The 14971-nt window shown below is 38.2% G+C and overlaps 2 protein-coding genes across 2 annotated transcripts; one reads left to right on the top strand and one right to left on the bottom strand.

Moving 5' to 3' along the window:
- Window positions 1-3602: 3602 nt before the first annotated feature.
- LOC137000625 (uncharacterized) lies at window positions 3603-6390 on the bottom strand. The gene is made up of 3 exons (XM_067357796.1): window positions 5963-6390; window positions 5307-5475; window positions 3603-4920 (listed from the first exon to the last, which is right to left on the bottom strand). Exons 1-3 carry the CDS (start codon window positions 5987-5989, stop codon window positions 4829-4831), a joined length of 288 nt encoding a protein of 95 aa, XP_067213897.1. The 5' UTR covers window positions 5990-6390; the 3' UTR covers window positions 3603-4828.
- A 5548-nt stretch (window positions 6391-11938) lies between these two features.
- Window positions 11939-13084, top strand: LOC105679246 (uncharacterized). The gene has a single exon (XM_067358060.1). It carries the CDS (start codon window positions 11939-11941, stop codon window positions 13082-13084), a length of 1146 nt encoding a protein of 381 aa, XP_067214161.1.
- Window positions 13085-14971: the final 1887 nt, after the last annotated feature.

Here is a 14971-nt window from a genome sequence, read left to right as displayed (position 1 = left end):
AAATAAAAAAGAAATTTTAATTACAATTGAAATAATATTTATTAATATGTAATACACAATTGTTACAACTCCGCAAAGACCTGAGTCACCAGTTCACAATTAATTATATTATTCTTATCGAATAAATCGCTTTTGCGAATAGTCACGTGATCGGGGTCCTCGCGATTTCTGAAAAGTGTGCGAACTTGACATCAACCATACCGGTGACGTTGTTCAACGAATGATTGATGCAGTCTACACAATATTCAAGTGCAAACATGTTACACGCGGTTCGGCTTGACATGATTAAACATAATGCTGATGTTGCCAGGCGCATTACTTTTAGGTTGTTAATTTTTCCAAAACTAACGTGCAGTGTCCAACGGTCTGAGAGTGTCCAACGGTGCTTTGTCCACATCATTCTTAAAGAAGCTGGCGATGATGCCCCGTTGATTCATGAGTTTTTTCCATACGCCGTATGATAGACGTAGCTCCTTGCCATGGTTGTCACCGAGAGCGATTTCCACACGGCTCGGCGTTGAGACGTTGATTCCGAGATACTTGTACTCAGTCTTCGTCAAATAATATCTTCTACCCAAGATCCTAGATGATTCTTTTTCCATCTTTGGTGAATTACATTTTTGTTTTCTGTGAAAAAAGAAATTGTGAGTTTAAAAGTATAACAATTAAGTTTAAAGATGTAGCTAAAGAAACAAATCGACTTACTCGTTGGATAATTTCAGCTTCTTCGCACCCTGCTGTTCGTTGATCTGATTATTCACGGTTGACATGGTGTAAAACATCGTTGCTAGTAAACGTTACAGCGAACTAGTAATTATCTCAATGATTTCGAACGACTGATGGTTCCTATTCTTTTTCACTTGCTTTATATACCCGCACACGGCACTAAAAATAGCGATGACGGCTGCCTGTTGCTAAGGGCCTTTGTTCTAAAAATAGCGATGACGGCTGCCTGTTGCTAAGGGCTTTTGTTTTAAAAATAGCGATGAGTAATCTGATACCAAACATTACCCCCTCCAATTCTAAGAAAACATTACCCCCTCTCCTCCAAAACGATGACGTCATTACCTCCTTCCTCTCAAACTCTTCCCCTCTTCACCCGCACTCCCCTCATTGCTTCTGGGTTAGAACTCCCCTAGTATATCTACTATAATCGACACTTTTATGAGTTTTTTTCTTTTACTCGATATGTAAAACATCGAGTTATTTTTGAAAATCCCTACTCTTTTATAATAGCTTTTCGAAATACAAGTACAAGCTGAAAATGCTTTTTAGCCGTCTTGCGGCAAAAGATAATAGCGTAGTAAGGTTAGAACACTAAAAATGTAGGTATTCTCACGTCTGCGCCATTTTCGCTCCATTCCCCCACTCCTTGCCCTCTCGCCTAATCACCATAAACTTCTTAGCTCAGCGACGGCGAGCTAAAAAGCTAAAAGGGTAAGAGGGCAAGGAGTGGGGGAATGGAGCGAAAATGACGCAGACGTGAGAATACTCACGTTTATAGTGCCTTAGTACGACAAGCTAGAGCCCGCTTATCATACATCTCATATTTGCGTATGTATGTATGCATATCCCACAAAATTTCATCCTACGGATGTCCGTGGGATGTAATGTAAAGGATTTTCAGATATCCCTGGGATGTCTGTACAAAGCCGTAGGATATCCGTAGGGCATCCTACGGAATATCCGAATGTCCGCTTTTCAGATATCCGTAGGTCATCCAAAAATAAATCTCTGGGATATCCTACATATGATTAGAAATTAGATCCCAACAATGTCCCCTGGATATCTTTTTTATCCAGATAAAATCCAAATAAAATTATTGAATATAGGATGGTGTTCATAATCCGATCTTATATTCGAAATCATTTTAAAACCTCATTCAATCAACAAAATGGATGCGCAACATTATTTCATTAGTTGAATGAAATCATAAGACGATTCTAAATATAAAATCGGGCTATAAATACCACCCAGAAAAATATCTATTTTAAATATTTATTTAAAATGTCTTTAAAAAATATATTTTTTTAAAAGATTTAAACAAAAATTGTTTAGTTTTAAGTTAAGGAAGCAATAAAACAGTAATCTTAATAAGTAACGTCTCTCTCTTTCTCTCTCGAAAAGTTTCATATTAATTATTATTTATATTTTTTAAAATTACGACAATCTCGCTTTAATGACACCACTATTAAAATATTGTTTTATTACTACTTTTTATTACTCCTTTAAAACTATTAAAACAATTTTTGAAACATTTTTTCAAAATACATATTTTTTTCAAATATTTTATATAGACATTTGACATGTAAGTACCTTTATGAGCATAAAGAAAAGATTATTAGCAAAATTTCTAAAGATAAAAGCTTCTATTATATTACATTATTATTTTAAGAAATAGGCACATTTCAAAAAAGGTAAAGTACGTATAAGTAATATAAATAATAGTACATTTAAAGCACATTTTATTATAAAATATGTAACTTTTTTTAAATTTTTCATTTACTATATAATGTAAAAATAGTCACAATAAAAATAAAATTTGTATATATAAAAACGAAAACTAAAGATACGTCTTGTACATTTCAAAATTGCACTAGTCACCCCAAGGAGAACAGAAAAGTCAAAATGATATCAAAATATAATCAAATTTTAGTTTGTCAAAATGACGTCAAATTGCATAAATTTTTGATATTTTCATGACGTCATATTAATATCATGACATAATTTTGACGTTCTTTTCACCATTCAGAATTAGTAATAAAATATTAAAAGAGTAATCAATATTATATTTAATTGTTTATTATGCATTTATTTAATATATGTTTTATACATTATTTTTTCAATAATAAATCCTCATTATGCGTATAAGTATACAGATTACAGATAATACAGAGGTCACTTAACATAGTCTTATTGCACAGTAATCTACCTTATAAATAAAAAAAGTAGCTCTCTTTTAAACACAAATCAAAACAATCATATTTTTCTTTCACTTATACAAAATTAATAATATGTATTCTGATTTTTTAATATTAAACTAAAAAAATTTTACTTTAATTGGAATAAACAAAAATAAAATTTTAATTTTGTTGGAATAAACAAAGTTATATTAAATAAAAAATCTTTGAAATAAAATAAAAACTATATAATCATATATTATTTATATATATATATATATATATGTATATATACAGGGTGTCAATTAAGTCCCGGGACGGCTGAATATTTTCTCATGTAAGGTATTTTTGAAAAAGGTCAAGGTCATTTCTGAAGTAATTTTTAACGAGGAATTCAACGGTGACCTTTAATTTGACCTTGAGCTTGACCTTCAAGGTCATTTCAAGGTTAGGTTAGGTTTTTTAAATAGAAACCCCTATTTTTTAATCCAAAATCTAATAGCTGGTGTCAAGAGCTTTTCAAAACACTATAATGAAGTTATTTTTCATTAAGTACTTTTTGAGTTATGAGGCTTGTAAATTACAGTATTTTGACATAAAATACAAAATATCTTGTAAAACATTCAATTTTTGGGAATCTTACCTTAATACTTTTATGCATAAAATAATAAGACGAATCAATTGGTATAAAGAAAACACATAGTTGCTTTCAAGAAAAAATATGTAGTTTGCAACATGCAACTGCATACTTTTTCTTGAAAGCAACTATGTGTTTTCTTTATACCAATTGATTCGTCTTATTATTTTATGCATAAAAGTATTAAGGTAAGATTCCCAAAAATTGAATGTTTTACAAGATATTTTGTATTTTATGTCAAAATACTGTAATTTACAAGCCTCATAACTCAAAAAGTACTTAATGAAAAATAACTTCATTATAGTGTTTTGAAAAGCTCTTGACACCAGCTATTAGATTTTGGAATCAAAAATAGGGGTTTTTATTTAAAAAACCTAATCTAACCTTGAAATGACCTTGAAGGTCAAGCTCAAGGTCAAATTGAAGGTCACCGTTGAATTTCTCGTTAAAAATTACTTCAGAAATGACCTTGACCTTTTTCAAAAATACCTTACATGAGAAAATATTCAGCCGTCCCGGGACTTAATTGACACCCTGTATATATATATATATATATATATATATATATATATATATATATATATATATATAGTAGTTTGCAACATGCAACTGCATACTTTTTCTTGAAAGCAACTATGTGTTTTTTTTATACCAATTGATTCGTCTCATTATTTTATGCATAAAAGTATTAAGGTAAGATTCCCAAAAATTGAATGTTTTACAAGATATTTTGTATTTTATGTCAAAATACTATAATTTACAAGCCTCATAACTCGACAAGTACTTAATGAAAAATAACTTCATTATAGTGTTTTGAAAAGCTCTTGACACCAGCTATTAGATTTTGGAATCAAATATAGGGGTTTCCATTTTAAAAAATTACTCTGACCTTCAAATGACCTTGAAAATCAACTGCGAGGTCAAAGTCAAGGTCACCCTCAGTTGGCCCCCTTTTAATCCTACAACGTTTGTTAAGGTCATTTTTTGCTATCACTCTTATCTTCGGAGTAATTTGCGTGGATGTTTTATAATGGGACACCCTGTATATATATATAAAAACATCTATACGAGAAAGAGAATAAAAACAAAAAATTCAAAATAAAATTGTGCAATTCTGAACAAAAACTGTGTAATATTAAAAAGACCAGAATACCAGAAATAATGGAAACAAAATATGAAAGATATTTAAACATAATATTAAAGATATGAAAGATATTTTTGTATTTATTCCAATTTAAACAAAATATTAAAGATATTTAAATAAAATAATAAAGATATGTATTATTTTGGTCTATTTACGTTGACCAGAAGTATTCAGCCAGCGTTTTATGGAATCTTCAGCATTCTTTAACGATTGATTTTTGAAACAATCCCTTATGGCACCTAAATAGAAAAAATGAAAAAAATATAATCTTTTGGCTTTAAATTACCTTTCTGCATCTACTACTCATGTTTGATAAGTTATGTTAATAAATAAAATGTAAAAAAATAAAATATAATAAAATATTTTCTTTGCTTTTTTTAATAAAGAGGTATATATATATGTATCAATTGTAAATATTTATTAAATATAATATTTCAATTAAAATAATTGAATATTATATTATTACATTTTTCAACGAAAATATAATATTTGATCAAGATTTATAATTATGTATTAATATATGATTCGCGAGAAGAAAATGTTCGGCATATTTTATTAATGATCAGAGATCTGAATATCTTAAAAAAATAAGGAAAAATACTATAAACACTAAAGATATACTTACAAAACAAAGCCTCTTTAAGCCTTGTTCCATAAAAAGAGATTTTCACTCCTCCAGTTCCTTTCCAGCTAACTTGTCTTGCAAGCTCATTGTGCAATATAGTAGACATGAGACAACTAGCAGCATTCCACTGATCAGAATCATCAAGAATATGTCCGCTAAGATAACTGACCTTCAAAACATAAAGAAATAAATGCAAATATATATGAAAAGTTTATTGTAGAAGATAAATAAATATCCAAAGAAGTTAGCTGCACTTAATTAAGTCATTATCCTGAACATTATTGCTTTCAATATGTATAGCAGGTAAAAGATTACAGCGTGCTTCGTCTAATTCATTTAATACATTTTCTACCTCAATCAACTGATCTTCAATTTCAGCTTCACATAACCGTTTAGCATTGGCTTTAGAAGCCTCAGCATATTTTCTTTTCATAACTATATCTAATATATGGCCCAAAACAAAATATATATGAATATTATTATATGTATATAATTAAAAAATAATCCATTTAAAATTCCAGTTTGCTACTGTAAATTTTATTTGTAGTATAGATAAAAATAAGATATGGTAAAAAATGACGATTTTAATTTTAATTTTATCTACAACACTCAGTCTAGATGCCAAAAAAGAAAATAAAAAATTGGAATTCACTTACCTCTTTAGTCTGAAATTCTTTCGACATTTTGTTTTAACCTCACACTTTAACGTCTTCAATGTTGCTCACTTGTACTAGTCTAGAAAAGTCGAACACTGATACTTAACGAAATTTTCCACAATTAATGTTATGATGCAAATAATCTTCCAAAATTACAGAAAACACGAAACTCTGCTGTACGCGACAACGTCTTTTCCGATTACGACGCCGTAGCAGTGATACTATGATGTAGAGCACGTAGCACGCCGCGGAACATGAAACCGAACGCGCATGTGTAGGTCTCGCTTTGTCTCGACTATGAACACAAAATTCTTAATCCTACATTTTTACAGACATTAAAACCACAGCAACTGACTTTACATAAATACCGAAATTCCCAAAAAATTTTAATTGTTTTTATCGTTGTTCTATCTTGCTCGCTGATTTCGACTGACTGCGCAAGAAGCAGACCGTTTTCCCTTTCCATACTACAAGGTATCTTTCTCAATAAGTTAACTCTTGAAGATTATTATATCTGAATGGTCATACACACATTTTTCTGAATATTCTTATATCATACTTTTTTATGTCGAAAAAACATCATATTTTTAAAAATCAAAAAAGGCACAATAAAAAAGAAGTCAATATAAAGTCATTTTTAAGTCATTTGAGATCGAAATTTTTATTAAGACCAAAAAATGACGTAAATTCGGTCAATATGACATCATATTGATATTATTTTGACTTTTCTGTTCTCCTTGGGACAGTGTTAGATTTAAATTAATAAACTTAATATTACTAAATATTATAACTTAATATCAATAATATTAAATACATATTATTTTATACATAAAATTGCTAATATTATGTATAAATTATACACATGAACAAAATATTTAAAAAAGTATTGAATATTTTATTGTGCAGCATTCAGTTTTTTTATTTTTTTAGTTGCATGACGAAGCCATGATTTAATTGGTTCCAAAATTTCGTGCTCGGTAGCTTGCGGGTATTTTAATTGAACTGCACCTACAAATACGTATAAACATTTATATAACATAAATATAAACATATACCTCTCAATATATTTTTAATTTTTTTAAACCAGATGTTTAATGAATTAGATGGAAAGTTAATCTAATTTTTATAATTTAATAACTAAATCTAATGTATGTATTATATGTATATGCATTATGTATAGGTTTATTAGTGTAAATATCTATGTGTTTAAGTGTGTGTTTATGTGTTTGTATGTGTGGGTATATATATACGTAGTATACATTCACCCAGTCAGCAAAGTCTGTTCGAACAGATACAGGGTCGGATTAAGACTTCGACATGCCCCTAGGCACTAGTAAGTCTGGTGCCCCCTCTCCCTCTCTTGCACCAAACACATCGTTGATCAGAAATTAAATAATTTAATTTATTCATTCATTTTATTATTTTTTTTTATAATAACTATAGTTTGTTTTTAAAATAATATAATTTTTTAATATATTAATATCGCAAATGCGTTTCACAGGGTATTTATAGAGAAATTATGCTATTAAATAGAATTCGATATATCTTTTGAATAATGTAATTTTGCTAAAAATATGTGTAAATTTCAGGACACTAATATTCTAAAAATTTTTTAGAATTTGTCTGAGCATTTTAAAATAGAAAATCATTTATTAGCCACAGCTTTGCATTTTTTTTTAAAGTTATGTGTTATGGGTTATGGGTCTCTCTTAGTTTTGTTCCTCGATTTATAGAAGAGAATTTTGGAGTCATTGGAATCCAAGCTTCATCACCGCGTCAAGGTGGAAACCCGTCGATAAAGTTTCTTTTTTTGTTGTTTTAATGTTTTAAATTTTTTTGTGTTTTTATTTTTTTGTTGGGAAAATAACTAAGAAACTACTACTACTATATCTAAATACTACTACTATAACTAATGAACTTAGAAACATTCAGAACAATTATTAATTAAATAAAAATAAAAAATGCAATATGCTGCCTTTTCGTCAATTTAAATAAAAATTTTTTTCGCATTTTATTATTGATGAACTCATTAATAATATCATCAAAATTAAAACGCCTTAAAATGTCGGATTCTATACATAAAATTGATAACGCAGAAAGCCTATCCTGACCCATTGTAGTTTGCTGAGGCATTTTTAATCGTTTTAAATGAGAAAACGAACGTTCTGCAGAGCAATTGGTTATCATTAATGTAAGAAAAATTCAAAGGGCTACCTCTACATTTGGAAATACGCTTTGAACATTATCAGATAACAAGACATCATACACCCGGGGGTTGAGCCACCCACCGGGCGCGTCTCCAAAGTGACGGATAGGAGGACGCCCAGTAGGTGTGAGCCCTCTGAGAGGACTCAGTGCTGCTGGGTAGTGGCGGTTATAACCTGGCCCCACGAAAGTAAGACCCCGTGGAGGGTAAGGGAAAACCGTTGCCGCGGACCAGCTCCGCAAGCCAAGTTGTAAGCCATCGTGGCGATGGCTGCATGTCACTGGGGGAGCAGTGTCGCGAACGATGCCTCTGGGGAACCGGACGAAACCCCAGAGTATCCAGCCTTACCCACGCATGCGGGGCTCTGCGTGGGCGGACCGTGTAATTCCCTAGCTACTCGTGGAACCACAATGGAAATTAACAACCTAAACTCAGAAGACAAAGTGGGAGATCGGGAGGGCTCGCGTGACGGGTTTCCGAGGGAAGGGGCTGGGACGGCGGTGACGGACGGGACCCTTAAGGGCTCCGGAAGTGAAGCCGCTGCGCGGCAGGAGGCTTCACCTCCTTTTAAAAAGAACCGGTGCGGGCCGAAAGAAGGAGGGCGAAGCGGATGAGAGCAGAGGCTCCGGAAGGAGCTCGCTCTCTCCCCGTGGCTCCCTCTTGTACGCCGGTGGAGGTGGTGAAGGGGCACACCGACGGTAAACGTCGGAAGGGCTCCAATGAAACCCTTTCATCGGGCGGCCGCCCGTTGAAAAGGCAAAGGGCTCATGATGGGCACCATGCCTATGCGGACACTGCCGACCCTCTGGCGAGGGTGATTTAGGCGGAAGGCTACCCCGAGACAGAGATCACTGCAGAGCAGTTAACTCTGCTGAGGGGTGCGGTCTCGAAAGAGATCGACGGGATCCAAGAGGGTCCGGTGCCCAGATTCCACGGCACCTCTCTAAGGAGTGGGGCGGCGATGGTAAGATGCGCAGACGAAACGTCGCTGGGCTGGCTCGTGGAGCGGATCGGCGGCATCACTCCGTGGGAGAGCGCCAGGCTCAAGGTGGTGGGCAGTGGGCGCTTCAAAGGCAGCACAGGGCGGTGGTTTGGGTCCCGGGACCTGCCGAGGGCGCGGCCACGGTCTTGAAGCGGCTGAAAAGGCAGAACCCGGATCTTGTCACCGGAAACTGGAAGGTGTTCGCGGAGGGAGTAGGGGCCACCAAGGAAGGTGGGAATCTAGTTTTCGGCGTCCCGGAGTCTAGTGTCCTCAAATTGAGGACGCTGGACTTCAAACCATTCTTTGGGCTCGATAGAATTGCCTTTTGGGTAAGTGGGGCCCAAGGGGGGGGGGGGGGTAAGGGGAGATAAGGAGGAGCCCCCTAAAACGATCTCGTAGTTAAATGGCGGGATCGAGAGGGGTGGCCTTCACCCAGATTAATCTGCATCACAGCAAAGGGGCTTTGGCTGTTTTGGCCAGGCAACAAGCTGAGAAGCAAACACGCATATCACTGATGCAAGGACGTTGCGGCTGTAGAAGTGGATTTCACTGCTGACTCCGGTGACAGGAGGAAAATGGTCGTTTGCTCGGCCTACTTCTCGCATGACGAGGGGGAGGCAGTGCCGCCTGCACCGGTGATAAAACTGGCAGAATACTGCCAAGAGAAGCGGCTTCCTCTGATCATGGGATGTGACGCTAACGTGCATTACACTGTGTGGGGAAGCTCGGACACCAACGGAAGAGGAAGGAAAGTGTTGGAGTTCCTAGCATCCACGGAGATTCTCAACACGGGAGACGAGCCCACCTTCTGCACTATAACGAGAAGAGAAGTGCTCGACATCACTGTCTGTTCCAGGCAGTTGATACAGGAGGTAGTGGAATGGAGGGTCTCGACGGAGCCTTCGCTCTCGGACCACAGGCAGATCACCTTTAGGATAGATAAGGCTAAGGGGAAGGAGGTCAAATTTAGGAACCCGAAAAGAACCAAGTGGGACTCTTATAGGGAAGACCTGGCCAGTAGTCTCAGAGACTTCCCTAAAAGGCACGGGACAGAAGACGAACTGGAGACCTGTGTGGACTACTTGCAGAGGTCTCTGGTAAACTGCTACGAAAGTAATTGCCCCGAAAGGGCGGTTACAAATAGTAGAGGAACTTCCTGGTGGACCCCTGGACTGCAGGGTCTCAGAGTGGCGGCTCGCAGGGCCTGGAATAGAGCTAGGAACACGGGCCGCCAATCCGACTGGGAGCTCTATAGGAGGGCACAGAAAGAGTATAGAGACTCTGTGGTTAGGGCGAAACTGGAAAGCTGGAGGAAGTTTTGCGAGGAAGTGGAGGGAATGCCCGAAACGGCAAGAATCTGCAGGATCCTCGCTAGGAACCCGGATGCGACCCTGGAAGCCATCGCACTCCCTGATGGGACGGTGGTAACTGGAGAGCGATGTCTGGAGCATCTACTGGAAGTGATCTTTCCGGGCTTCCATAGGGAGCCGGGAGAGCTATTTGCATATAAGGAGCTGGGCTCACTCAGAAAAGCCCGACAAGCGGATTGGCGAATGGCGGCCAAAATTGTTATGCCCGAGAAGGTCAAATGGGCAATTAACACCTTTAAGCCCTACAAGTCAGCGGGACCGGATGGCGTCTTTCCGGCTCTTCTACAAGAGGGACTGGAACAGATCGTGGGCGCCCACTGACTCGAACCTTAAGAGCATGTATCGCGATGGGCTACACACCCAGCGCATGGAAACTGGCCAGGGTAGTGTTCATCCCAAAGGCGGGAAGAACGAGCTACACCAAGGCAAAGGACTTCAGGCCAATTAGCCTAACATCGTTTCTCCTTAAGACATTGGAGAAGCTGGTGGACGCGTATCTGAGGGAGACAACTCTGTGGAGGTATCCTCTCCATAAAAATCAGCACGCGTATCGTCCGGGCTATTCCACCGAGACTGCTCTACATTAGACGGTAGCGTTTATTGAGGAGCAGCTGGAAAGGAAGGGCTACACAGTGGGTGCTTTCTTGGACATAGAGGGCGCCTTTAACAACACACCGCACGAGGTAGTGTGTGAGGAAGCCGCCAGAAGAGGTGTCCCGATGAAGCTCGTCGAGTGGATCCGGGGCATGCTAGGAAGGCGTGTGATGACTTCGCTGGGAACTGCGAAGGTTTGTGGTTGGTTGGGAAGAGGCTGCCCGCGGGGCGGAGTACTTTCCCCACTTTTATGGTGCCTGGTAGCAGACGGATTATTAAAGGCACTGAACGATAGAGGCTTCACTGCACAAGGCTACGCGGATGACGTGGCAATACTTGTGCGAGGCCCCTTTCTAGAGACGCTTCTAGAGCTCATACAGGGGGCACTGGAAGTCGTAGAGGAGTGGTGTCAGAGGACGGGTTTAGCGGTGAATCCACTGAAAACACAAAACACAAACTGGTCTTACTGTCTTCACTCGTAAATACAAGGTGGACACCATTGTGGGACCCATTCTTGGAGGAGTAAGGTTAGTTCCGACCGAATCAGTGAAATATCTGGGAGTTATCTTGGATAGGAAACTGCTTTGGGAGGAGCACCTTCGTAGCCGGTGCAAAAGCTTGTGCCAGTATTTTTGTATGTGCAGAAGGACCTTTGCCAGACTTGGGGTTTGAAACCGAGTATGATACACTGGATCTACACAGCCATACTTCGCCCCTGACTCACATACGCAGCCGTAGTATGGTGGACTAGGGTGCGAAAGAAAACAGTCAAAGTTGCGCTGGAGCATGTCAGGGCTCTGATTTTGAGAGGGGCCCTGGGTGCTATGGTTACAACACCAGTGGCGGCGATGGGCGTAATGTTCGGCATCGAGCCATTTCACCAGGTAGTGGTGGCTGCTGCAGCAATGGCGGCATACCGTCTGAGATGCGAACTAAAATGGAAGAAGGGAGCCTGGCATACGAGGCTGCCAGAAGACGTTCTGTTGGATCCGATATTCGAGATGCGACAGGACAGAATACCTATTATTCGGGCTTCTGATAAGCGCTTTAAAGTGCATATACCGAGGCCGAAGGAGTGGAAAAGGAGGGAAAAAGAAGGTGGAAACTTAGGGGCTCGAGTGCGTGGAGGGGATGTCTGGTATACGAACGGCTCCAAGACGGACACGGGCTCCGGAGCCGGCTTCTTTGGCAATCGAGAGGGATGGAAGGAGAGCATTTCTCTCGACAGTTATGCCACGGTATTGCAAGCGGAGATTGTGGCTATCCTAAGCTGTGCTCAGACAGTGCGGAGTAGGGAAGAAGCGGGAGAGCACATCAGGATTTGTACGGACAGCCAGGCGGCCATCAAAGCGCTGGGGGCTCCGACAATAACATCGCGGTTGGTTCAGGAGTGCAGAGGCGTTCTGGACGAATTGGCGAAAGAAAGAGAAGTCATTGTTACCTGGGTGCCTGGTCACTCAGGCATCCAGGGTAATGAATGTGCGGACCAGCTGGCAAGAGCGGGTTCAGAAATAACGATGGTAGGACCGGGGCCGGCTCTGGGAATCCCCTTTTGTCTAGGAAGGGGGAGGATCAAAGAATGGCTGCGCAGAGAACATCTAAGCCACTGGAGAGTGGAATCTGAGTCCAAATGTAGACAGGCTAGAGCTCTGTTAAGAGATACTCTTAATAGGGAACTGGCTTGGAGCATAAGGGCTCTGAGTAAGAGAGATGCCAGGTTAGCGGTACAGATACTGACGGGTCATGGCACCTTAAACTACCACATGTACAAACTTGGGCGTAGCGATACATCCAGGTGCAGGGCATGTGGAGACGACGAGGAAACAAGCCTTCATGTACTCAGCGACTGTCCTGCACATGCAGGGCTGAGACACAAGATGCTGGGCTCAGCACTACTTGGGCCCGAGCAGATCAGGGAGCTGCCGGTGAGGGATCTAATTCTCTTTTGGAGGAAAACAGGTCTCTCATGAGTAAGTCTATGAGGGGAGGCACAATGGACAATGTCTGGGTGCCGCGGGCTTCGAAAGAGGAACGCCCCCCCGTTACGTTATGTTATGTTATGTTATGTTAAGACATCATACAATTCTCCATGAGTAAATTTTTTCTTTTGTGTTTCTTTAAATTTATTCTTAATATAAAGATAGAATTGTTTTAGTTCGATTAAACATTAAAATCTTGTAAATCATTCACGTACGCATTTACCAGATTTGTTACCGCTTTTTGGCATTTTTGGTCCGATAAATCAAGATCAATTAAAAATGAAAACTTTGTAGCTACATTTTGATAAACTTCTCCTCTTTTTCTCAATTGATTTATAAGGGTGTCAAGTATAATCAAAAACACCGTGACACGGAACTTTTCTCTAGGGGAAAATTGGGTTTCTGACGTGTTACCATCGTTCACTTTTTGTTTCCTAATTCGTTTTCTAGAATGAACCTCTTTATAATCGACATCAGGTAACATTTCTTTTGATTTACTTTCAAATTCATCAAATTTCTCTCTAAAATCCTCTAAAATTATTACCAATGATTGAATAAGGTCGGAGCAGGTTTTCAAGTCTAATTTTTCATTTTGAAGAGCTTTACTTGTTTTATGAAAGTGTTCCAAAATGTTGTTCCACAAAACTAACATAAAAACAAACTCAAACTCTTGCATTTTATTTAAAATATTTTGAGTTTCACGAATTGTCTGGCCCTTTTGAGAAATATCGTCGGCAATACTCTCTAATGCATCCAGTATTTTTGTATATGATTGTACAATAGCTTTTGTACGTATATGGTTTCGTTAATATCTTAAGTGCAAGTAACGAACATCGTTTTAAGATATTTGAGGTTTGCAAAGAAATTGCTTATTCATATAACAATCAACAGGTTCGATGAGATGGAGTGGTATCTGACGTATTTTAGAAGATGACTGCCTCGGTTTTCATCTTTTCCAGTTGTTTTTTATTTTAAAAAATATCTCACATTATCAATTAACGTGCGTACTAAATTTAGACTATATTGTTTTCTAATTATATGCGAAGTTTCAAATATTGTTGCGTTATCTAACATATTGATTTTGATTATTTGTACACTGAAGAAGGCCAAATACAATATTATAGCGGTAAAATTTCCCGCCACGTGATTATTTAGGCGGAATCCATATTAAATTCCGCTTGGCCAAAACTAGTGATTGGTCACAGCGGTCGTAGCTTTAAGCCCGTGTCACACTATGTATTGCGGACGCGGATCGGATTGGGATTGCGAATCACAAATCGAAATTCAGCCAATCAAGACGAAGCATAAGAGTCTTGATTGGCTAAATTCCGATCCGCGATCCGCAATCCTAATCCGTTCCGCGTCTGCAATACGTAGTGTGACACGGACTTTATCGCTATTTTTCACGGGCCGTTATCTCGATCATTCTGAATTCAACTGTTGTGGCAGTAATTAGTGCGAACAAAGAATATTATAATAGTAATTGAGATTCTGCAGGATTCGTAACTACGTACATCGCTTGCAGTAGACATCATCGAGGAGACACGTAAATATGGAAAGAATCAAATTAAAATCGTCTATGTCGCGAAAATTGCTGCACAATTTATCTGTAAGACAACGAAGTAGGGTTATGTTCGAAATAAAGAACCGTTTACGATATCGTTCAAAATACAATATTGCCGATGAAAATAATCGTAATGTTCAAAATATTTCTATTCCGTTGGTTACCGAATATGGCTTATTTACAAATAACAATGATACTTGTAATTATAAATGCAATGCAACTTCGGAAGATGATGGATCTTTTGTTTCTTGCTCTTCTTCTTCTTCTTCTTCTATCTTTGATGAGAGTGATGCAGTTGTATCATCTTTTATTGA

Source organism: Linepithema humile, chromosome 6, assembly GCF_040581485.1.
Source record: "Linepithema humile isolate Giens D197 chromosome 6, Lhum_UNIL_v1.0, whole genome shotgun sequence".
In the NCBI taxonomy this organism is placed as follows: domain Eukaryota; kingdom Metazoa; phylum Arthropoda; class Insecta; order Hymenoptera; family Formicidae; genus Linepithema; species Linepithema humile.
Note: the sequence above shows the minus strand (reverse complement) of the source record. Positions and strands in the feature narration are given on the sequence as shown.